The sequence below is a fragment of the Danio rerio genome, chromosome 8 (assembly GCF_052040795.2).
Source record: "Danio rerio strain M-AB ecotype USA chromosome 8, GRCz13ab, whole genome shotgun sequence".
NCBI lineage: Eukaryota > Metazoa > Chordata > Actinopteri > Cypriniformes > Danionidae > Danio > Danio rerio.
This window is the reverse complement of record NC_141028.1, coordinates 57,796,672-57,821,216: the sequence shown is the minus strand read 5'-3', so window position 1 is coordinate 57,821,216 and position 24,545 is coordinate 57,796,672. Positions and strand designations below refer to the sequence as shown.

The following is a 24,545-nucleotide window of genomic DNA, read 5'->3' as shown; positions in this document are numbered from 1 at the left end:
AAGAAATCTTCTCTCCGTTAATAAGAAATTGGGGAAAAATAAACAAGCGGTCTTATAATTCAGGGGGGCTTAGTTGAAGTCAGAATTATTAGCTCCCCTGAATTATTGAACTCCCTATGTATATTTTTCCCCAATTTCTGTTTAACGGAGGGAAGATTTTTTTCAACACGTTTCTAATCATAATAGTTTTATTAAACTCATTTCTAATAACTGGTTTATTTTATCTTTGCCATGATTACAGCACATAATAATTTGACAAGATATTTTTCCGCCCATAACCTCAGACAGACCTAATTTAAGAATTTAACTGAAAACAAACAGGGAGTGCATTATCAGATTTCACTCAGAGATTACAAGAGCTTACCATTTTTATTTCTTAATGACATGCACAGATGAATTGTTCACCACAAAACTAGCAATGTGAGCTAACAAAATCAGTATGGTTAGTTTTGATTTTAATTTCTGAGTGTGCTGACATAAAGCACACAAACACAGAAAATTGGTGGTCTGGTGCAGTACGGCCAATTTAGTTTACCCAATTCACATATACCGCATGTGTTTGGACTAAACCAGAGCACCCGGAGGAAACCTACGCGAACACTTGGAGAAAATTTAAGGGCCCTTTCAGCATTCTATAAGATCTAGCCTGTTACCATTTTAAAACATTGCATATCAGTAACATAATATATCCGTATTTCCAGCCTGAGTATTTTACGTTTTGGCAGTTTAGTGGCTAATTCGTACGAATTCGTACGAGTTCAGTCGTAAGAAATTGTACGATTTTAAAAAGGAGGCGTGGCACCTAACCCCACCCCTAAACCCAACCGTCATTGGGGGATGAGCAAATCGTACTAAAATGTACGAATTAGATCGTACGAATTCGTACGAATTAGCCACTAAATGAAAAAGTTACGAATTGCCGTGAGATTGTGTTGGTATTTCATAATACATCTTGTCAATAATAGGAAAAATCATTCATTGATTTTTCTTCAGCTTAGTCCCTTTATTCACCTGCGGTCGCAACAGTGGAATGAACCACCAACTATTCCAGCATATGCTTTACACAGCAGATGCCCTTTTTAAGCTGCAACTCAGTACTGGGAAACACCCATAGACACTCATTCACACACATACACTACGGCCAATTTAGTTTATTCAGTTCACTTATAGCACATGTGTTTGGACTGTGGGGGAAACCAGAGCACCCGGCAAATCCACGCCAACATGAGGAGAACATGCAAACCCCACACAGAAATGCCAACTGACCCAGCTGAGACTCGAACCAGCAACTTTCTTCCTGTAAGGCAATAGTGCTAACAACTGAGCCAACATGTCACTCTTAGGAAAAATCTGATCAACTAAATAAGTGCGAGGCTAAATCTGGATCATCATGGATTTAATAGAGCTGTTTGGGTTTTGTTTTTTCAATGAGTCACACTCCTTGATCAGTGATCATTCAAAACATGCTTGTTATTCAAACTGTTCATTAGGTCTAAATCAAAATTGATTTGCTCACAAACCAAACATTTTCTTTTCTTTCTTTCTTTTTTTAAATAAACATTTTCCACATTTATTCACCAGTTAAGGCTATCATTCACAGGTGGTAAACAATTACATTTAAAAAGAGGGAACTGATGGTAGACTTCAGTCAATTCCGACAACAGTAATTCATTAAATGATGCAGAGGAGCCAATTGCAGTATTGTTATGATGGTAACACTTTACAACAAGGTTGCATTAGTTAATGTTAGTTAAAGCATTTACTAACATTGACAGACAATGAACAATACATTTTTTAAAGTATTTGTTTATGTTAGTTAACATTAGTTTAAAAAAAATGTTAATTTTCTTTCAAGGAGTGTTTTGTGTTAAATTTGTTAACTGTATTCTTTCCTCTTTCATTTGTAGGATCTTAAAAAATCAAGTTTAATGTTTTCAAAACGTGTATTTCGGCTGCCCTTCCAGCAGCAAACCAGTATTGGAAAACACCTATAGACACTCTTTCACGCACATACACTACAGCCAATTTAGTTAATTCAACTCACCTATAAGGGGAAGCGAGACGCAGTAGGTAGTGCTGTCGCCTCAAAGCAAGAAGTTCGCTGGGTCGCTGGTTCGACCCAGTTCAGGCTCAACTGGCGTTTCTGTGTGGAGTTTGCAAGTTCTCCTCCTGTTTCCAGTCCAAAGTCATACAGTCCAAAGACATGCGGTACAGCTGAATTGGGTAGGCTAAATTCTCCGTAGTGTAGTGTGTGTGTATATGTATGTTTCCCAGAGGTGGGTTGCGGCTGAAAGGGAATCCGAGTAAAAACGTGCTGGATGAGTTGGCGGTTCATTCCGCTGTGGCGACCCCGGATTAATAAAGGGACTAAGCCGACAAGAGAATGAATGAATGAACTCACCTACAGTATAGCACATGTGTTTGGACTGTGGGGGAAACCAGAGCACCTGGAGAAAACCCATGCCAACACGAGGAGAACATGCAAACTCTACACAGAAACTGACCCAGCCTCGGACTTGAACCAGCGATCTTCTTGCTGTGAGGTGACAGTGCTAACTGTAACGTTTCAATGAGAGTCAGAGAAGATCCAATAGCAAGTGTACAAGTTTATTGTGATGACAAATACAACTAGTGTCAGGCTAGACGGACGCAGAACGCAGGGCAGGAAACAGAACGGGGAAAACCAGATCCAGATAACTCCGCAGGGCCTGAGCACAGACACACAAACATGAGTGATAACAACGAACTGACACAGACACACAAAAGCGTCGCCCAGATATAGGCACCATGATGAGCCTCAGCTGGCGAACTAATCAGACCAACTGAATGACGTCATAACACGTGAGCCTAACAAATCCACATGGATAACCAAAACAAAACAAACCCACGTGATCAACATACACTCCGGAGAAGCGCACAAACCTGCAACCGTGACAGCTAACCACTGAGGCACCATCTTGCCCTAAAAGTGTAACTTGTTATCAAAAACAAATTAATCCAACCCATTTTTTTTTAAAGTGTAACATTTAATTTAAATAAAAAATTAAAATTAAATAATAAATACATATTTTACATGCATTATATATAATGTTTTATAAGCATTCATACTTTGTTTCTGTTCATCTGAAAGATCAGACTATGAATATTCTCTATATGTGTTATGTGTTCCACCACCCCCTCTGTATTTTTATTAAGATTGTAAAGCCACACTCTGCAATTCCTTTCTACAGTAAAGTGTTATGATCCTTTGCCATACATAAATCAGGAAGTGCATGTGATTGCACAGGATACATGTGTAAATGTCTTTCTTCACACACGGCTCAAATGGACATCAGACTCTGTGTAGTTGACCGTGTGAGTGACCCCTGTAATCACCCACGTGTCTAATATGTTTTACTGAATACAGGACGAACTGATGGAGTGAGATGAGTATGGAAAATGTGGGTGTGATGAGGGAGAAGGCTTGTGTACAGAAACTATGGGCCGAGTAAACATACACACATCTGGCTTTTGTTCCTCTTTATTCCTAAGGCATGCCGAAACTTCTGTTGCCGTGCCTGCATTCTCTGAGAGATGCTGAAGCAAATATGCATGTTTTCAGAGAAATCTCAAGCAATATGCAGTGAACAAAGCCAAGCAAATCGAAGTATGCGATGCCAGAACGTGACTGTTGGAAATGAGGAGATGGAATCTTGCAATCTTGCATCTGCTAAACTGCATATATATATATAACTAATTAAGTATTTATGCTGGTTTTATATATAACTTAAACTAAATATATATATAAAAACCAGCATAAATACTAAATTTGCTATTTATGTAGTCCACTACTCGCTTTAAAAGCAACAGGTTTACTCACTTTTTATACTAAAGTCAACTAATCGCTTTAAAAGCAACAGGTTTACTCAATTTTATAAGTAAAGTCAACTAATCGCTTTAAAAGCAACAGGTTTACTCACTTTTAAAGTCAACTAATCGCTTTAAAAGCAAACAGGTTTACTCAATTTTATAAGTGAAGTCAACTAATCGCTTTAAAAGCAACAGGTTTACTCACTTTTAAAGTCAACTAATCGCTTTAAAAGCAACAGGTTTTCTCACTTATTTTAAGTAAAGTCAACTAATCGCTTTAAAAGCAACAAGTTTACTCTCGTATTTAAGTAAAGTCAACTAAGCGCTTTAAAAGCAACAGGTTTACTCAATTTTATAAGTAAAGTCAACTACTCGCTTTAAAAGCAACAGGTTTACTCACTTTTTTAAAATAAAGTCAACAAATCGCCTTAAAAGCAACAGGTTTACTCACTTTCTTAAGTAAAGTCAACTAATCGCTTTAAAAGCAACAGGTTTACTCACTTTTTTAAAATAAAGTCAACAAATCGCCTTAAAAGCAACAGGTTTACTCACTTTCTTAAGTAAAGTCAACTTATCGCTTTAAAAGCAACAGGTTTACTCACTTTTTTTAAAATAAAGTCAACTAATCGCTTTAAAAGCAACAGGTTTCCTCACTTTTTATACTAAAGTCAACTAATCGCTTTAAAAGCAACAAGTTTACTCACTTTTAAAGTAAAGTCAACTAATCGCTTTAAAAGCAACAGGTTTACTCAATTTTATAATTAAAGTCAACTAATCGCTTTAAAAGCAACAAGTTTACTCTCGTATTTAAGTGAAGTCAACTAATCGCTTTAAAAGCAACAAGTTTACTCTCGTATTTAAATGAAGTCAACTAATCGCTTTAAAAGCAACAAGTTTACTCACTTTTAAAGTAAAGTCAACTAATCGCTTTAAAAGCAACAGGTTTACTCAATTTTATAATTAAAGTCAACTAATCGCTTTAAAAGCAACAAGTTTACTCTCGTATTTAAGTGAAGTCAACTAATCGCTTTAAAAGCAACAAGTTTACTCTCGTATTTAAGTGAAGTCAACTAATCGCTTTAAAAGCAACAGGTTTCCTCACTTTTTATACTAAAGTCAACTAATCGCTTTAAAAGCAACAGGTTTACTCTCGTATTTAAGTGAAGTCAACTAATCGCTTTAAAAGCAACAGGTTTACTCTCGTATTTAAGTAAAGTCAACTAATCGCTTTAAAAGCAACAGGTTTACTCACTTTCTTAAGTAAAGTCAACTAATCGCTTTAAAAGCAACAGGTTTCCTCACTTTTTATACTAAAGTCAAGTAATCGCTTTAAAAGCAACAGGTTTACTCAATTTTATAAGTAAAGTCAACTACTCGCTTTAAAAGCAACAAGTTTACTCTCGTATTTAAGTGAAGTCAACTAATTGCTTTAAAAGCAACAGGTTTACTCAATTTTATAAGTGAAGTCAACTAATCGCTTTAAAAGCAACAGGTTTACTCAATTTTATAAGTAAAGTCAACTACTCGCTTTAAAAGCAACAGGTTTACTCACTTATTTTAAGTAAAGTCAACTAATCACTTTAAAAGCAACAAGTTTACTCTCGTATTTAAGTAAAGTCAACTAAGCGCTTTAAAAGCAACAGGTTTACTCAATTTTATAAGTAAAGTCAACTACTCGCTTTAAAAGCAACAGGTTTACTCACTTTTTTTAAATAAAGTCAACTAATCGCCTTAAAAGCAACAGATTTACTCACTTTTTTAAAGTAATGTCAACTAATCACTTTTAAACAGTGGGTTTACTTGCTTTTTAAATAAAGTCAACTAATCGCTTTTTTCAAAAAGGATGTAAAGTCAACTACTCAAATGTGTAAAGAACATTATTTGTGAAACTATTTGAAGTTAAGCATGAGTCAGACATTTATACTGGCATTCATTCACTCTCTCTCCCTTTTACACACACACACACACACACTAATCTCTGAGAAAGTCCCTTAACCGGTGTAATTGACTTGCTGATGTACTTGGGCTACAGCTTCCGGCCGGAAGGATGCTGCTGTGTTCAGAGGAACACACACAGACACACACTTTCCAAAACAAAGCTCTCTTTCATGCTGCAATACCTTACTCCAAAAAGTGTTCACAGTTCCTCTTTTGATCTGAATTCATGGGACTCTTTTTTTTTTTTTTTTTTTACACACGCACAAGTCACATATGCTGCGCAATCATTTAATCTAGCTGTGCTATATGAACTCCCTTTTATATCCAAATCAAATATGTGCATACATTTCTGTCTCTTTAAAGTCTAGTCTGAATTCATTGTGTGTGGGTGTGTGTTTGCATCTGAGCTTTAAAGTGGATTAAGTTGAATTAAATGTACTTTCTTTACATTGAGCGCACGCTATTTTTACCCCAACAGGAGCCTCCTTTACCATATTTTTCCAGGTAAAATATGTTTTAAACCTGCATCAAGCCCACTCAAAAACAATGTATTTGCACTTTAAATTTAGGTTTGTAATGTTTAATAATACAGTTATACGTTTGTAAAAGCAGCACCTTGATGTTAAGATGACATCAAAAAAAAAAAATGTGTCAAGAATGCTAATTGATTTGATGCCTATTGATTACCTTGATGTCAAAACAACTAATCGGGTTTTGATGTGTTTTTAGATGTTAATTTGATGTCGTTTTGACCTCAAGGTAGTTTACATGTATTGTACACAAACTAAACTCAGTGTACATGTGCGATTTGTAATTGATGCTTTCAAATGAATAAAACTTTTGTTATATTATAAAACTTTTTTGTGGCGTTATTTTGGTGGTCAAAAGGACATCAGCGTGTGGATGTCAAATGGATGGGAGGTTTTTGTTGTCGTTTTGACAACAAGGTGCTCGCTGTGATGATATTAAAATTCTGAAAATGCACCACTATATATATTTCTGGAGAGCGCCAAATACTTACCTGGGGCTATGTTTTTTTTTTTTTTTTTGCAGTTTTTGCAGTTTTTGCGCATACATTACAGGCTGCTGTGTACTTTTTCAGATCTCAAATTTCTCTCTCCAGTGCCAATTGCACCTGCTATTCTTGCATAAATCCATCAGAGGCTGCTGTCAACTGACTGACTGATCCACCATTCTCCATTCCTAAACCCAACCAATAGTGTTTTCAAAAGCACCGATTGACCCAATCATCCCCTTTCCTAAAACAGTGTTTTAAAAAGCAATCCAGAAAAAGAAAAGACCTCGCCTGATTTTTAGCACGTTTTCCGATGTTACCACATTCATTCATTCATTCATTTTCTTGCCTGCTTAGTCCCTTTATTAATCCAGGGACGCCACAGTGGAATGAACCGCCAACTTATCCAGCAAGTTTTATGCCCTTCCAGCCACAACCCATCTCTGGGAAACATTTACACACACATTCAAACACACACTCATACACTACGGACAATTTACCCTACCCAATTCACCTGTACCGATTGTCTTTGGACTGTGGGGGAAACCGGAGCACCCGAAGGAAACCCACGCGAAGGCAGGGAGAACATGCAAGCTCCTCACAGAAACGCCAACTGAGCCGAGGTTCGAACCAGCGACCCAGCGACCTTCTTGCTGTGAGGCAACAGCACTACCTACTGCGCCACTGCTCACCCTATTATTTACTTGTTAATTTAATTTTTTTACTTCTGTTTTTGTTTTACCCGCTTTCTGAAACTGTTCTTCGTCAGAATCGAACCCCATCGTCCTGGTCAATTCCTCTCTGCGTCTCAAATCAACAGAAGTACATGGCGAGCTACTGTAGAAACTGATAACAGCGAGAAAGCCGTCCATATGGAGTTAAGCAGTCTGCTGGTAAGCGTGCAAAGAAATGGCGTCATACTGTCTTGCAGCGTTCATTCGTTTCAAAGACGAAATGCAGCCATACGTACTTCTGGCTACATAATTAGCGTTCTCCAGAAATGTATATAGGGGGACGTTTTTCAGAATGAGCCTATGTTAGATGATGTTTGGTTATTATTATTAAAAGGCTATTGTGTTAACTAGGCGCACAAATGTAAAGAACACACATACTTTATTTTTCACATTATTAGTTGCCAACTTACTGACTTTGTTACTATATTTAGCAACTTTTCAGACCCTCCTTATAGTGACAAATTTTCAAAAACATCTCAAAATGTTTACATTGTACTGTAAAATGGTTATTCTGAGGTTTGGGATAAAGTTAAGGAATCTAAACATCTAAATAATCAATTGCTTAAATAATAAGGTAACACTTTATTTAAAGTGGTATAGTTAGACGTTCCATGCGCTTAATTAAAATTAATTATACATAATTAAATGACTAACCAGGGTTCAACGCTAAGGATTTTTCTTCGGCCCCACCAAAAAAAAAGTTAATAGCTATTTCTTAGCCACATATTTTAAATAATGTAATTATTAAATATAATTATATAAATATACTTTTTATTCAGCATAACTTTTCTTTAAAAACAACTGGCAATTAAAAAAATTGCAATTGTGATGTAACAAAATTTGAAATATATATCAAATTTTGTACTTGATTAAAAAGTATGTAATAATTAAGCTTACCAATCTATTATTATCCAGTTTGTCGGGCAGTTTTCATTTTAAGGCATTGTTTGTTCTCTATTCTTTTTTTATGTTCTCTTTTTTCGTTGTCTATTTTGCGCAACACATCTCCACATTCTTCTTATATTCTTATTCTGCAATAATACCCAGCTGCAACAGAGAAGTGGAATAATTTTATAATAACTAATACTCGTATGAAATGCTAAACAAACATTTAAAATATATTTTTATTCAGTTTTATTATGTGACACTTTTTATAAGGACAATTTCAAAAATAGTTTTGGCACAATAGCGCCAACACCCCCACTCCCCATGTGTGGCGGCCCTATGCACCGCATATACTGCATACCCCCTTTTTACGCCTTTGTGCTATATGATGACATAAGTCAGAAAAGACACTGGTGCATCATCAACAAAAAAAAAAAAAAGGTTGATGCTTCTGGTTATAGCTAAGATAAGATGATCAGATGAGCATGGGAACTCTATTAGCATGCAAATTGAAAAACAGGGAGCAATGCTTCTGTCTCAGATTAGCATCCCCACTGTATGTGACAGCCTAATTCAGCTTATCAGAGCTCTGAGAGAAAAGGAAGAGAGAAGGACAGAGAGAGAGAGAGAGAGAGAGAGAGAGAGAGAGAGAGAGAGAGAGAGAGAGAGAGAAAGAGAGAGAGAGAGAGAGCAAGGCAAATGTGAGACCAATGCCTTCAGAGCACTTCCTGTTGGAAAGCTTTAAAATCAAATATTGTGCTGTACTGCAGACCAGGTCATACTGACACTGCAAATGCCTGAATTCATTATAAAAGCAAATGCCAAAGCACATAATTATTAAGTATTCAAGTAATGGAGTGCTTCATGATGACTTATGTACACAGATGAGTCAAAGTATTGTAAGCAATCACATATCAAGTGAATGTTGTTGACCAAGGTCACATATTAAAATAAGACAGTCCTCTTAAAAATGAAAAACATTCCACTTTCAAACCTAGAGTTGTTGAAGAATGTTGGTTTCTTGTCAACTGACCAATATTATCTGACTGCAGACTTGCAAAAGTGTCAAAACTCAGGTAGTACTGAACAGCAAAGTCTACTAAAGGAGGTCAAGCCTTCACATTTATGGCTCCTAAACTCTCGAGTAGCCTTCCTGATAATGTCCGAGGCTCAGATACACTCTTTAGACCTATCATGAGCGTGCTCCATCACGGTCAGTGGGCTTAATAAACCACTCTTCTGACACACTCTTCCTGTCTCAATACAGCAGGGACTTTGTTAGTAATACTTTTAGGCTTTATTTGTTTGTTTATATAACATATTTCATTGACATTTAATTTCTCTTGTTCAAATGCATAATGAATAGCAGCTATGCTAGTTATTTACTTTGTTCTCTATTTCCACCTGGGAATGCCTATCCCGAGGCCTCTAGAGATTGTGCGGTACCATTGATGGGATTTTGAGGACTTTGAGGACAACACATACACTTAAGACACAACATTAAATATGTACACATGGACATCACCTATATGCTATATAACTCCAGGTTAACTGTGTTTACATATACTAACTTTAACTTAGTCAAAGTTTAGTTCGTTTATTAGGTACACCTGTCCAACTGCTCGTTAACGCGAATTTCTAATCAGATAATCACATGGCAGCAACACAATGCATTTAGGCATGTAGACATGGTTAAGGCGATCTGCTGCAGTTCAAACTGAGTTTGGGATTTTCACGCACAACCATCTCTAGGGTTTACAGGGAAATATCCAGTGAGCGACAGTTCTGTGGGTGCAAATACCTTGTTGATATCAGAGGTCAGAGGAGAATGGCCAGACTGGTTCCAGCTGAGAGAAAGGCAACAGTTACTTAAATAACAACTCGTTACAACCGAGGTCTGCAGAAGAAAATCTCTTACACACAACAAGTCCGACTTTGGCATATTTTCTTGGCACACTTTGGGGCCGTTTATGCCAATTGAGCATTGCGTCTACACAGTCTACCTGAGTATTGTTGCTGACCATGTCTATCCCTTTATGACCACAGTGTACCCATCTTCTGATGTCATAAAGCGTGAATCATCTTAGACTAGTTTCTTGAACATGACAATGAGTTCGCTGTACTCAAATGGCCTCCACAGTCACCAGATCTCAATCCAATAAAGCACCTTTGGGATGTGATGGAACAGGACATTGGCATAATGGATGTGCAGCCGACAAATCTGCAGCAACTGTGTGATGCTATCAAGTCAATATGGAGCAAATTCTCTGAGGAACATTTCCAGTAGCTTGTTGAATCTATGCCACGAAAGATTAAGGCAGTTCTGAAGGCAAAAGGGGGTCCAGCTCGGTACTTTTAAGGTGTACCTAATAAATTGGCCAGTGAGTTAACGTTCACATACTGTATGAGAAGCCCACAGTTTGAGTGATTCTCCCCTGAAAATTCAATCTTTAGTCCATTGCATACAAACAGTAAAACATCCCAAAATTGTGTCCATGTAACTAATTGTTGTATAAAACTGAAACTTATCGATAAAAACAATTATTTACACATACTGAGCAGCTTAAATAATAAGCTGCCGCTCTTCTAGATATTTATTTTATTAAGGAATGCACAGTGGAACACAAAGAGTTAATCTGGCCTGGATATGTCAGAATTGTTTCCTCTCTTTCACACACAAGAGTAGTCTGGATCTTTATCTCCAGAACATAAAGTGGCACCAGAGCCCAGCTAAACCACGGATGCCCACTTTTTACCGTCCCGCAGGTTCCCTTTAGCCATTTAAAAGCGGACTAATTGAAAACACTCTTTTGTGTGAACAGATGACACACACACTTACACACAGCGAGCTCCTCAGAGCCATTTAAAAAGGAGCGTAATTGAAAACACTGGTGTGTGTGAACGGATGTGGGCACGGATCCAGGACGTATTCCTGAAATTCTTTCGCTGGAGACAGAACCAGATGAGTCCAGAACTGAAACCAGATGGCAATGGAAGAAGAGGGACGTTTTAGTGCGAGTGTCGGGCCAGGTAAAGGCTGTTCCTACACTTGCTTTGCTATTTTTGTGTAGGAATGTCGTCCAGTGTGGAAACGTATGTCCATATGCGCATTTCCGAATTCCTGCCAAGAAGTGATGCTGAGTACTTTCTATAGTTTCGGCAGTTGGGATGGACCAAAGCCAGTTTAATACAATTGAGAAACAAATGACAGCTCATCATATTCCCACAGAATTTACATCCCGGCCATAAATAAACACCACACTGTTTTGATAACTTTAATAGCACACCTCCTTTCCAGTGCACTAGAACAACTAATTACTAACCTTCTAGAGGCACAAATGCTAGCCAAGGTCATGTTTATCAGCAACTGACCACATTTTGTCTCTTAATAATATTCAAATGTTCCATTTTATACTGCTCAAATAATAACTTATAAAGAAGGGGGGATTATGCAGTGCATCTGAAGTTCAGATTCATTCATTCATTCATTCATTCATTCATTCATTCATTCACTCACTCATTCATACATTTTCTATTCGGTTTAGTCCCTTAATTAAACAGAAGTTGCAACAGTGGAATGAACCGCCAACTTATCCAGCATAAGTTTTATGCAGCGTATGCCCTTCCAGCTCTATCCCATCACTGGAAAACACCCATACGCTCCCATTCACACACATACACTGCAGACAGTTAAGCTCATTCAATTCAGTGCATGTGTTTGGAGTTTGTTGGGGAAAACGAAGCACCCAGAGGAAACCCACGCCAACACGGGGAGAACATGCAAACTCCACACAGAAATGCCAACTGACCCAGCCGAGGCTCGAACCAGTGACCTTCTTGCTGTGTGGTGACAGCACTACCCCACACTCCACTGCGCTGCCCCGAGTTCAGATTTGAGAATAAACAATTCTTATTGATATCTCATTTTTGGTGATTTTTTTAATGTACGACAGAATTTCGCAAGCTCAATCTCTGCTGTGAACGTGGCTTAATAGTGTTTGTATGTTACAAAAATTATTTATTTTCTTTCAAGTCTGAAGTACTTGATCAAAACGTGACCTCTCTGTACAGAAATGTAAAATATTGAGCAGTCGCTCGCTTTTTTAACGTCTAATCATCTTATTTAATTACGCCCCTTTTTGCAGCAAGGTCAGATTTTGATCTTCTATTGATCTCACAAAACCATGTGATGCGATTTTGCCACAGTACAGAGTTACTGAATCTTCCAACAAGAGTGAGTCATTGAATCATTCACTCATTTGAATCATTTACTAAGTACCTCAGACCTAAAAGAAAACAAATCATTTTTTAAACATATAAACTCCATTAAGCCACGGTCAGAATAAAATTTGAGCTTTTGAAATTCTGTTTTATGGCACTGAGAAAAAGGGCGGGATTAAGAAAAATGATTATACATTAAAAAAGCAAGCGACTGCTCAATATTTTACATTTCTGTCCAGAGAGGTCACGTTTTAATCTTCTATTGGTCTCACAAAGCCACGTGATGCGATTTTGCCACATTTCAGAGTTACTGAATCTTCCAACAATAGTGAGTCATTGAATCATTCACTCAAGTTCAAGTTCTATTTATTTATATAGTAGTTTCCAACTGCCACAGGGCTGCACAAAGTGCTTTACAGAGAGAAAATAAACAGTATATGAGCATAAAACAGTAAAAACAGCAATAAGCACATAATTGGAAGGAACATAGAAAAATTATCAATAAAAGAGCAAAAATAAAAAATATTAATAATAATAGTAAAATATTTTTTCCTAATTAAAAGATGCTACCACAGTTGACCAACACTAAACACGATAGAAAACATGATCGTTTTGATCCCCCTCCCCACTAACAACCCCCCCCCCCCCCCCTTCTGAAAGGGAAGGACTTATACTTCAAAAAGACCTAGAAAATAAATGCGTCTTTGATTTGGACTTAAAAATATGCAGTAATTGATTCACTCATCTGAATCAATTACCATATTATAATTTTTTTTATACATGCAAACACCATTAAGCCGAGGTTACAATAAAGTTTAAGCTGGGAAATTCTGTTGTATGGCGCTGCAAAAAGGGGCAGGATTTTATAAGATGATTAGATGTTAAAAAAGCAAGCGACTGCTCCGTATGTTACATTTCTGTACAGAGTAGTCACGTTTTAATCTTCTCTTGATCTCACAAAATCAGTTGATGCGATTTTGCTTCAGTACAGAGTTACTGAATCTTCCAACAAAAGTGAGTTATTGAATCATTCACTCATCTAAATCATTTACTAAGTACCTCAGACTTAAATGAAAATAAATCATTTTTTATACATACAAACACCATTAAGCCACGGTCACAATAAAATTTGAGCTTGCGAAATTCTGTTGTATGGCACTGCGAAAAGGGGCAGGATATATAAGATGATTAGATGTTAAAAAAGTGAGCGACTGCTCCATATTTTACATTTCTGTACAGAGAGGTCACGTTTTGATCTTCTCTTGGTCTCACAACACCACATGATGTGATTTTGCCACAGTACAGAGTTACTGAATCTTCCAACAAAAGTGAGTCATTAAATCATTCACTCATCTGAATCAATTACTAAGTACCTCAGACTTAAATGAAAATAAATCTTTTTTTTAAACAAACACCAATAAACCACGGTCACAATAGAGTTTGAGCTGGCAAAATTGTATGGTGTTGCGAAAAGGGGCGGGATTAAATAAGATATTTAAACCTAAAAAAAGCAAGCAACTGCTCTATATTTTACATTTCTGTACAGAGAGGTCACGTTTTGATCTTCTCTTGGTTTCAAAAAACCAGCGATTTTGCCACAGTACAGAGTTACTGAATCTTCCAACAAGAGTGAGTCATTGAATTATTCACTTATTTGAATCATTTACTAAGTACCTAAGACTTAAAAGAAAATGAATCATTTTATACATACAAACACCATTAAGCCACGGTCATAATAAAATTTGAGATTACGAAATTCTGTTGTATGGCACTGAGAAAAGGGGCGGGATTAAGAAAGATGATTAGACATTAAAAAAATTAAGCGACTGCTCAATATTTTACATTTCTGTACAGAGAGGTCACGTTTTAATCTTCTTTTGGTCTTAGAAAACCATGTGATGCGATTTTGCCACAGTACAGAGTTACTGAATCTTCCAACAAGAGTGAGTCATTGAATCATTCACTCATCTGATTCAATTGCTAAGTACCTCAGACTTAAATGAGAATAAATAATTTCTTTTCTTATTAATCCAATCCCTTTTCTTAGCGCCGTACAACAGAATTTCACAAGCTCAAACTCTATTGTGACCGTGGTTTATTGGTGTTTGTTTAAAAAATGATTTATTTTCATTTAAGTCTGAGGTACGTAGTAATTGAATCAGATGAGTGAATGATTGAATGACTCGCTATTGTTGGAAGATTCAGTAACTCTGTACTGTGGCATCACATGGTTTTGTGAGACTAATAGAAGATCAAACGTGACCTCACATTACAGAAATGTAAAATATTGAGCAGTCGCTTGCTTTTTTTAGCGTTTAATCATCTTTTTTAATCCCGCCCCTTTTTGTAGCACTGTACGACAGAATTTCGCAAGCTCAAACTCTATTGTAAACACGGCTTAATGGTGTTTGCATGTTTAATAATAACATTTAACAGCCTATTGTGACCACAAATAGTGAATTAAAGGAAATGAGAGCTGTCGAGATTCTGTACACTTGCAGAACATTGTTGAGTAACTAAGCAACTGCACTTTTCTGTTTGTAAGCTGAACTGTCAATGTATGGCTTTTCACTTCTCTCAGACCGAAGCGTTCCCTTGAGAGCATTAAACACAGATGGTCTGTAAGCAAACTGGCGTTATCTTTAAAACATCAGCTAACCTGCTGTAGGATCTCCTGGGGGGTTAAGCCCTCACATGAGGCTTTATATTTAATCATTAAATGCAGTTCAAACACCGCACGTCAAAACTCAAAGGGCTCACGCGATACAGCCTGGCTCGCCCTGACGGTTTCGCTTTTAATGCAGTTTTGTATTAAATCAAATATGTTCCTAATATGTTGGAGCTGTTGTGGTGAGGGAAAGCACAAAGACCCCAATGCAACAATTGAAAACACTGATCAAGATGTATCACGATCGCCTGCAGGGCACGTGGACCCGAGCCTGCTGGAGACAAGCGAAAGATCCAGCAGAAACAGATGCACTTGCTCGTTTTTCCAGCAGCGAGTGCAGTTGTTCTGCAGAACGACTATTTATAGACTTCATGTTTGAACTGTCAATTGACGTGATTACCTTGCGGCCTGGATTTTCTGATAATTGAATTACTGAATTTGCATTTCAGAGAGTTCAATCACCCAGTAGGACACTTCATGTCATGTTCAGACCAAGCAAGCGGCAACCTACCGCTCTCCCTCTTGAAGCAAATATGGAAGTAACTGAAACTGCAATTCATCGAAATTGCGCTAGCCCTGGCTCCATAATAAAGCAGATTTCTATTGAGCCTACTGTTAAAATGGCCAACTTTACAGCAGTAAAAAAGGTATTTACAGCCTGGTACAAAGAACAATTATGGTTCATATACATATTAAAATATAAATCCGTAAAATTTACGGTAAAAAAACGGCAGCTGTGATTGCCAGTACTTTACCCTTAAAAAAACGGTACAAACCGTAAATGTAATTTCTCATTTTTACGGTAAACTACCGTATTTTATTAATTTATAGAGGTAATTTGTCTGTATTTTGAATGACCAACATCTACACATCTTTTGTTAAACAGTTAGACATGTTAACACACCCACATGCAGGTGGTGATGAGGAAGTTACATAATGAGCCAATGCTCATTACAATCAACTTTTCCCACAAGCAGAAAAGAGTATCAGCATTTAGAAGGTGCTCAGTGTCATTCACACAGCTACTAAACACCAGTATGGTAACACGCATAAAATTAAAGTCATGAAATAAACATTGTTTATCAACATTAGATGTAACATAAATCTCTAATGTACATACTGTAACTAATGGGGAAACAGCTAAAAAGATCCATATTAATGTCAACAAAACGTCAGCTGATTCCGGCTGATTAGCCGCTGAACTCGGCATATACATCATATTTCTTGTGTTGTTGTATGTGGCTTTACATGGTCAATTGCTTTTTGCAATTATTTCTTACAATTATCAGATGATATGGCATGCTGTGTGCACTTAATTGTGCTCACACACCATTCAAGTTGCCTCCATTTCTCAGGTGAGTGAAATTATTCGACATCTGAAACGTTGTCATACAGTGTTATGCCTGTATTTCATAAATAGCCTTGCATTTACTAACAGAGATATTTGGAGTGTTTGGAAGTAATTTCCGTTTTCCTCCAGTAGAAAAACGTCATAAGAACAATGCTTAGTGCCTCAATGTATTTCAGCAGTGTTTTTAAAAGACTGAACACTTTATTGACATAGTATACAACCAAGCACATGTGGTCAGAACACAAACGAGTCGCAGGTAATGAAGTATTAAGCGTTCTCCCAAAGAAAAGCCTGTCTAAGCATAATGCAGGCAGGCGTCTGTAGCTCCGCTCACGCTCTGCCTCTTTGCCCTTGTTTGGTATCCAGCAGTCGCTGCGATGATGCACAAACAAAATGGCGACGGTTGGCCACGTCTTCTATTCTTTTACCTTCTTAAGAAACCTATGGGTGACTACACGGATACTACATTCATATCTTTTACAGTCTATGGTCCAGACCCTAATTATCAATGAATGGTGTATTCATACATGGTTATGCTGTTGAAGTCAATTATTAATTATTAGCCCTAATGTGAAATTTTCATTATTTTTCAAATGTTACTCAAGTGTTGTTTAACAGACCAAGGAAATATTCTCAGTATTTCCTATAATACCTTTTTCTTCTGGGGAAAGTTTTTTAGTTTGGCTGGAATAAAAGCAGTTAAAATATTTTTAAGGTCAATATTTTTAGCTCCGTTAAGACATTTTTCCCAATTGGCTGTTGTCCTATGACTTGCCTAATTACCATAACTTGCCTGGTTGACCTAATTTACCTATTTTAGCCATTAAATTGCATGTTAAGACATACTCAACACAGGTTCATTATTGATACGTACCCCTATATACATTTCTGGACAGCGTGAAATACGTCTCGGGAGAATCGTTTTTTTTTTGTGTTTGCGTAAATTCACCAGAGGCCACTGTGTACGCTTTTTCAGATCTCAGATTTCTCTTGCGAGTGCCATTCGCGCCTGCTCTTCTAGCATAAATCCACCAGAGGCTGCTGTTGACTGAGCGAATAACCAACCGATACTCCCACCGACCCCCTTCCCTAAACCCAGCTGATAGTGTTTTCAAAAGCACCGGTTGACCCGCCCACCCACTTCAATAAACCCAATCGACTGTTTTCAAAAGCAATCCAGAAAAAGAAAAGGCCTTGTCTGATTTTTACCATGTTTTCAGATCTCACCACATTCTCCCCCTGTTATTTGTTTATTTTACTTTTTGCCTTTTGCCTGCTTTCTGGAACCATTCCTCACCGAACTTGATCCTCACTGTCAACTTTTCTCTGCATATCAAGTCCGCTGATGTTCGCGTCAAGTTACTGGGCAAACTGGTAACAGCAGAAAAGCTGTCCACACGGAGGTAAGCAGTCAGCTGTTAGCATGATAAGAAACAAAAGCTCATACCACCTCGTAGCGTTCGTTTTAAAGACAAAATGCAGCCATGCGTATAGCTCTGGCTACATAATTCGCACTCTCCAGAAATGCATACGGGGGTACCAGAGTTATCCTCATGAGCCTGTGTTGCGAATACTAGTATCTTGCACAATATCTAGTAAAATATTATGTACTGTCAGCATGGCAAAGACGAAATAAATCAGTTACTGGAAATTAGTAAAACTTTTACATTTTAAAAACTCACTGTTGTCACTGTTAAACCACAATATTTTTTTTTAAATTCTAATTTGACAGGAGGCCTAATAATTTCGACTTCAACTGTATATTGAATTTTAACCAATACATTCATATCGAATCAAATGGGTGAATGATTCAGTGACTCAGATTCATTCCTGGATTCCAGAAGTGTGATGTACAGTTTACTCAACTATTCAATTGAATGATTATGCATTAAAAACTTACAGTATATACACTACCTGACGAAAGTCTTGTCACTTATCCAAGCTTTAGGAACAACAAATAATAACTTGACTTCTAGTTGATCATTTGGTATCACAAGTGAAAGGCAAAGGCCTCTAGATTACGTTTGTTTTACCAAAATAAAATATGATCATGCCTTGATTTTTAATTATTTAATTACGACAATAAGGTCTGATTTTGCTTAGACAAGTAAAGTTCATGTCTGGTCACTGGGCTGGCCAATCCTGCAGCACCTTGACCTTCTTTGCTTTCAGGAACTTTGATGTGGAGGCTGAAGTATGAGAAGGAGCGCTATCCTGCTGGAGAATTGTCCCTCTCCTGTGGTTTGTAATGTAATGGGCAGCACAAATGTCTTGATACCTCAGGCTGTTGATGTTGCCATCCAATCTGCAGATCTCTCGCACGCCCCAATACTGAATGTAACCCCAAACCATGATTTTTCCTTCACCAAACTTGACTGATTTCTGTGAGAATCTTGGGTGCATGTGGGTTCCAGTAGGTCTTCTGCAGTATTTGTGATGATTGGGATGATACATCAAAAAAATCGACCTTCTGCCACTTTTCCAAATGATCAACAAGTCATTATTGCTGTATGACAGCATATTACACAGTATGTTTCAAATGATATCAATGCAAATTAATATTCTGTGATTAGATCACCCAATTACTTAAATTAAAAAACACACAAATTGAGATGTTATAATGAATCCTGAGAAATACCTGCTTCTGTCCTAAAGCTATGTTCAGCCAAAAGTGATGAAAGTAATGCTCAGAATCCGCCACATAAAACATATGCCAAAGTAATTGGTGGTTCATTCCACTGTGGCGAAATCAAAGGGCTGAGCTAAAGAATGGTGAGTCAGTTTGGCCCTGGATTTAGTTTATTATTCTAATTATCGTTTTTTACGACGAACAAGTGTGCATTTCACCATTTTGTGTTTTCATTAAAATGACCGGGCTCCGTCTATGTAAAACAAACCAGATCTTTTATGAGCAAAGTCTAGATGCATCACAGCAGCCAAACCATAAAATACATTTGTAGGCCTTTAGTGCAGGTGCGCAGATTTGAGTCAGCGGGCAGTCTGGCTCTGCACTAGAAACACCAGAGTGCGTCGAACCAAAATTGTACAGACGAGTTGATTCTTTTTCAGTATATTCAGGTCTAAACAAAGCTGACATTTAAACAAGGGAGAGCAAAACAGGCTCCTATGTAACTCTCTTACCACAATGCAGCGACAATGTTCATCTGTGGCTCAGATGTTACCCACATGACCAAATAAAAAGCCTGACTAGACCAATTCTCACTCGCTTTAGCAGATTAGGGGACTTTTCTGCATATTAGGATAATTTTTTTTTATTTAGTAATCAGTGAGCAATGAGCAAAATCTCAAGTTTGATGTTAATTTCATTTGGGGTGTACACTACCTGACAAAAGTTTGGTCACCTATCCAACATTTAGGAACAACAAATAATAACTTGACTTCTAGTTGATCATTTGGTATCAGAAGAGGCTTATATGAAAGGCCTCTAGATGATGCATATTTGATCAAAATAAAATATGATCATGTTTTGATTTTGAATGATTTCATTGGGACAGTAAGGTCTGACTTTGCTTAGACAAAAGTCTTGTCACTGAACAGAAATAATGTCCAGTATAGAATATAAAGACATGTTGCAGTGGAAACAGAATGAATGTGCATGACTCCCATGAGCTTGGAGGACTGCATCCATACATCTCTGACATGACTCAAATCACGCATTAATAAAGTCATCTGGAATGGCAAAGAAATCGTTCTTGCAGGACTCCCAGAGTTCATCAAGATTCTTTGGATTCATTTTCAATGCCTCCCTCATCTTACCCCAGACATGCTCAATAATGTTCATGTATGGTGACTGGGCTGGCCATTCCTGAAGCAATTTGATCTTTTTTGCTTTCAGGAACTTTGATGTAGAGGCTGAAGTATGAGGAGCGCTATCCTGCTGGAGAATTCGCCCTCTCCTGTGGTTTGTAATGTAATGGGCAGCACAAATGTCTTGATACCTCAGGCTGTTGATGTTGCCATTCACTCTGCAGATCTCTCATACGCCCCCATACTGAATGTAACCCCAAACCACGATTTTTCCTTCACCAAACCTGACTGATTTCTGTGAGAATCTTGGCTCCATGGGGGTTCCAGTAGGTATACATAACGCAGCTATCAGAACATCCAAAAATACACAGACAAAACTAAAATAATATCTATATGGATCCATGAAGATACAAAATCAAATGAAGAAATTGAACAGAATTAACCTTTTAGTCACACTATATTTTATGTCTCAGTGGTTACCACTGTTGCCTCACAGCTAGGTCGCTGGTTTCAGTCCCAGCTGGGCCAGTTGGCATTTCTGTGTGGAGTTTGCATGTTCTCCCCGTGTTGGTGTGGGTTTCTTCTGGGTGCTTTGGTTTCTCCCACAGTCCAAAGACATGCGCTATAGGTGAATTGGGTAAACTGAAAATTGGCCGAAGTGTATGAGTGAATGTGTGAGACCCTTGAGCGCTTGTGAACTACACTGTTGTGAGGTCACTATTGTAGTGTTCTAGGAAATATATGGTTAAGTCAAAGTTAATAGCTCCAACGATTTTGTTTTTCTTTTTCAAATATTTCCCTAATGATGTTTGACAGAGCAAGGAATTTTTCACAGTATTTCCTATAATATTTTTTTCTTCTGGAGAAAGTCCTATTTGTTTCAGTTTGGCTAGAATAAAAGCATTTCTTAACTTCTTAAACCATTTTATGGCCAATATTATTGACTGTGATAAAAGGTTAAAAAATAATGCAGGCCACTATTACTTTTTATGTTAAAAATACGTCATTTTGTGTGTTTTTTCACCAAATCAGTGACATCATTTAAGAATTTGGCAATTAAAGAGTTAAAATCCTGTAATTTTCTAAATAATTTAGTAGTTTTGATCAGGACTGAGGTTGATTAACAGATTTCTGCAAAAACAATTTGAAAAAAAAAGTGTATCTGATGCATTTTTACAGCAGTTTAATTCAGTGGATGTTTTCATCCCTAACATTCTTTAACAAAAAGGTAGTCAATTTGAACAGTGCACCAGGGTTAAGCAACATCTTTCTTTGATTGTCTGGAGAGGTCATATGTTTGGTCAAAATTAAGAGATGGAGAGTATGTCCTTGTAAATTACCCTTGTTAAATTGATGAAGATTCCCTTGAGGGAACAAGTGAAGGGAAGTTTGTGAGTGCGTGTCTAAAAGTGGACTGGAACGCAGCCTAAGTGTCAATAATTCAGATGTAAGTGCACAAATCAGACAAATCCAAAATAAACACATAAAGGTAGTTTAAAAGGCTTTTTTAAAATGACAAATGTAAGTGTTCTTATCATTTCATGCCCTCACTATAAATGCTATGAATGTGCAGTAGGTGGATGTGATACAGTGCAGAGCTCAGAAACTCTTTCACCTTGGATCCTGTTTAATAAAACCCAAGTTATTGCCTCTGGAGCAACAGTAAAACTCTTTATAAAAGGATCATGGTGTGCGCAGAACCAGAACTCATGCCTAATACCAAAGATATTCTTCTGAATACTCCAGGGGGTCCGTGAAGATCTATGTGGTTACTCTACAATGGATTTCCTTATATTTTCATTAGCCTATGAAGCCTCTAATCTAAAGTGTTTATGTTAATACATTGATAGCAACTTTCCAGGTTAACTGCACTATGCCTAAAAAGTTTCATCTACCCTATTAATTGTTGTCATTGAATATAAATGATTTGTTTTACATTTTGCCTGTGATTTTTATGTAAAATGAGCACTTCAAGGCCAGCAATTGTTGTTGCTTTTATTTATTGATATTTTAAAATAGCTTATTCTTACCTAAGCTGTATTCATTTGGCCAAGGCTGCAGTAAACACATCAATATTATGGTCTAATTTTATAACTGAAATCTACTTGGATATATTTAAAAGGTAATATATTTATTTGATGACAAAACTAAAGCATTTTCACAATCGAGTTAATAAAAAGTTCCAAAAATACAACTTGAAAAGGTTTAAACGCAACACAAAAGAAAGAGGAGTTAAAATTGTAAACGGAGTAATTATTATGCAAAATGGTATATCTGATATCGCCACAATCACCAGCGATCTAGCATTTGCAGATCGCTGGAGAACAACAAATCTGCCACATTATTGAACTACAGCTCCCATCAAGCACTTCTATCACACACCGGGCCCAGATTCCCCATGACTGCAATTACACACAGCTGAAGCTGTTCAGGACTAATCAGATGGACTTTTAACACAGCACACAGACACACACGTCGTGGCTGAGTCTTGTGATCTGTAAGTGAGCATTACCAAAGCATTTTTCTTGTCTTGTCTTGCTGTGCTTTTGACCTTGGCTTTGTTTTACTGTTTACGTTGTTTTGCCGCCTATCTGAGCTTTTGGATTTTCTGCATGCTCCTGTCTGTCCCTGTTTGACATTTGCCTGCTTGACGATTATTTTCATAATAAACTGCACTTGGATCCATTGTGCCCCGACTCATTATTACAGATATATTCTGTTTGATTTTGATTTGGTTTTGGTAAATACTGTGGGGAGGGACTGAAAAACCTAGGGCTTCTACTTATCCCTTTCCAAAATGTAGTTTTAGTGTATTTTATATTGCATATTTTGTTATTAATTAGCATTTTTTTATACAATACAAAGCATCACAGTCACAGCCAGACCAGGTTGTCCCTATTCACAATAACCACAATCACACAGATTCCTGTCACCTGCACTTCATTTCTTCAGCCCCATGTAATCTGTCACCAAGCTCCATTCAGTGTCCGGCCTCACTGCAATACAAACGACTACACTCTCTTCACGGTTATGCCATGGTTACATTCGAGCTTGAGCATGCAAAATTCTGTCATACGGCACTGCAGAAAGGGGCGGGATTAAACAAGATGATTAGCCAATAAAAAAAGAGAGCGATTGGTCCATATTGTTCATTTCTGTACAGAGAGGTCATGTTTTGATCTGCGATTGGTCTCAGGCAGTCATGTTAAGTAATTTCGCAGGTCAGTGTTCACTTTCTAATGCTGCGGACTGCAAAATTTATCGCACAAGCTTGTGTTTCCGGTCTGACGCATTCACATGTGTGTGAATAGAAGTCTATGGGGAGAAAAGTGCAGTGTGTCCACGGCTTTAGTGTTATTATTCTATTTGAAGGTGCTCACCTCTCGTGTTTCCTTGTGATCTTCATTGTCTGCGACTCTCCTTCCTAGTGTGGTCAATCCTGGTTCCCTTTCTAGTTGTCGCCAATCCCCCTGTATCTGGTTACCTGTGTAACTGTCCATCTATATCCATCCTTCGGTCATTTCAGCTCCTTCAGATCCAGCCACATCCTGTGAACCAACCGTCAGTATCTCTATTTAACATGCCATCCTTACAATAAACTGTTAATATTCTTGCCATCATTGTTCCAGTCCTCTCTATGACAATCAAGCTAAAAGTGTTCTTAGTGGCCTTATGGTTGTTTTTGTTTAACCCTGGACACATTTTATATGACTTTAAAATAGATACATAAAACATAGTTATTATTTGTTTCAGATAGAATGCATTAAATTAATCAAATGTGACCTTAAAGACATTTTAAAGAATTACTTTATTTTGTATTTAAAGTAAAGTAAGAGTTACTTTACTTTATTAAATACATATTCGCTTAGAAATGAACATACACAACCTGTCACTGTGGCGGTATACCTTTTACAGGTTCATTGTGAAAATGTACCCCCTATAAACATTTCTGGAGAGCGCAAATTATGTAGCCAGAGCTTTGTATGGCTGTATTTCGTCTTTAAAATGAACGCTACGGGGCGGTGTGATGTTTTGTGCTACCAGCGGGCCGATTACCTCTGGCTTTTCCGCTGTTACCAGTTTGCCCATTAGCTCATGATGTATGTCACTGGACTT

The 24,545-nt window shown here is 37.4% G+C and overlaps 1 protein-coding gene and 1 long non-coding RNA gene across 5 annotated transcripts in view; one reads left to right on the top strand and one right to left on the bottom strand.

Moving 5' to 3' along the window:
• The window catches only part of rhobtb2a (Rho related BTB domain containing 2a), a 294,371-nt gene that overhangs the window by 131,468 nt on the left and 138,358 nt on the right, over positions 1–24,545 (bottom strand). For all 4 annotated transcript variants that reach the window (XR_015498434.1, XM_087265430.1, XM_087265431.1 and 1 more), the window contains exon 7: positions 23,810–23,977. Coding sequence is in view for 3 of the 4 variants with exons in the window: in XM_087265430.1 (XP_087121556.1) it covers positions 23,810–23,835 (26 nt within the window). In the remaining variant the exon portion in view is untranslated. The remainder of the gene's footprint in view (positions 1–23,809; positions 23,978–24,545) is intronic.
• Positions 706–24,545, top strand: part of LOC147842882 (uncharacterized) — a 797,275-nt gene continuing 773,435 nt past the window's right edge. The window contains exon 1 of the long non-coding RNA XR_015498496.1: positions 706–935. This is a non-coding gene — a long non-coding RNA (uncharacterized LOC147842882). The remainder of the gene's footprint in view (positions 936–24,545) is intronic.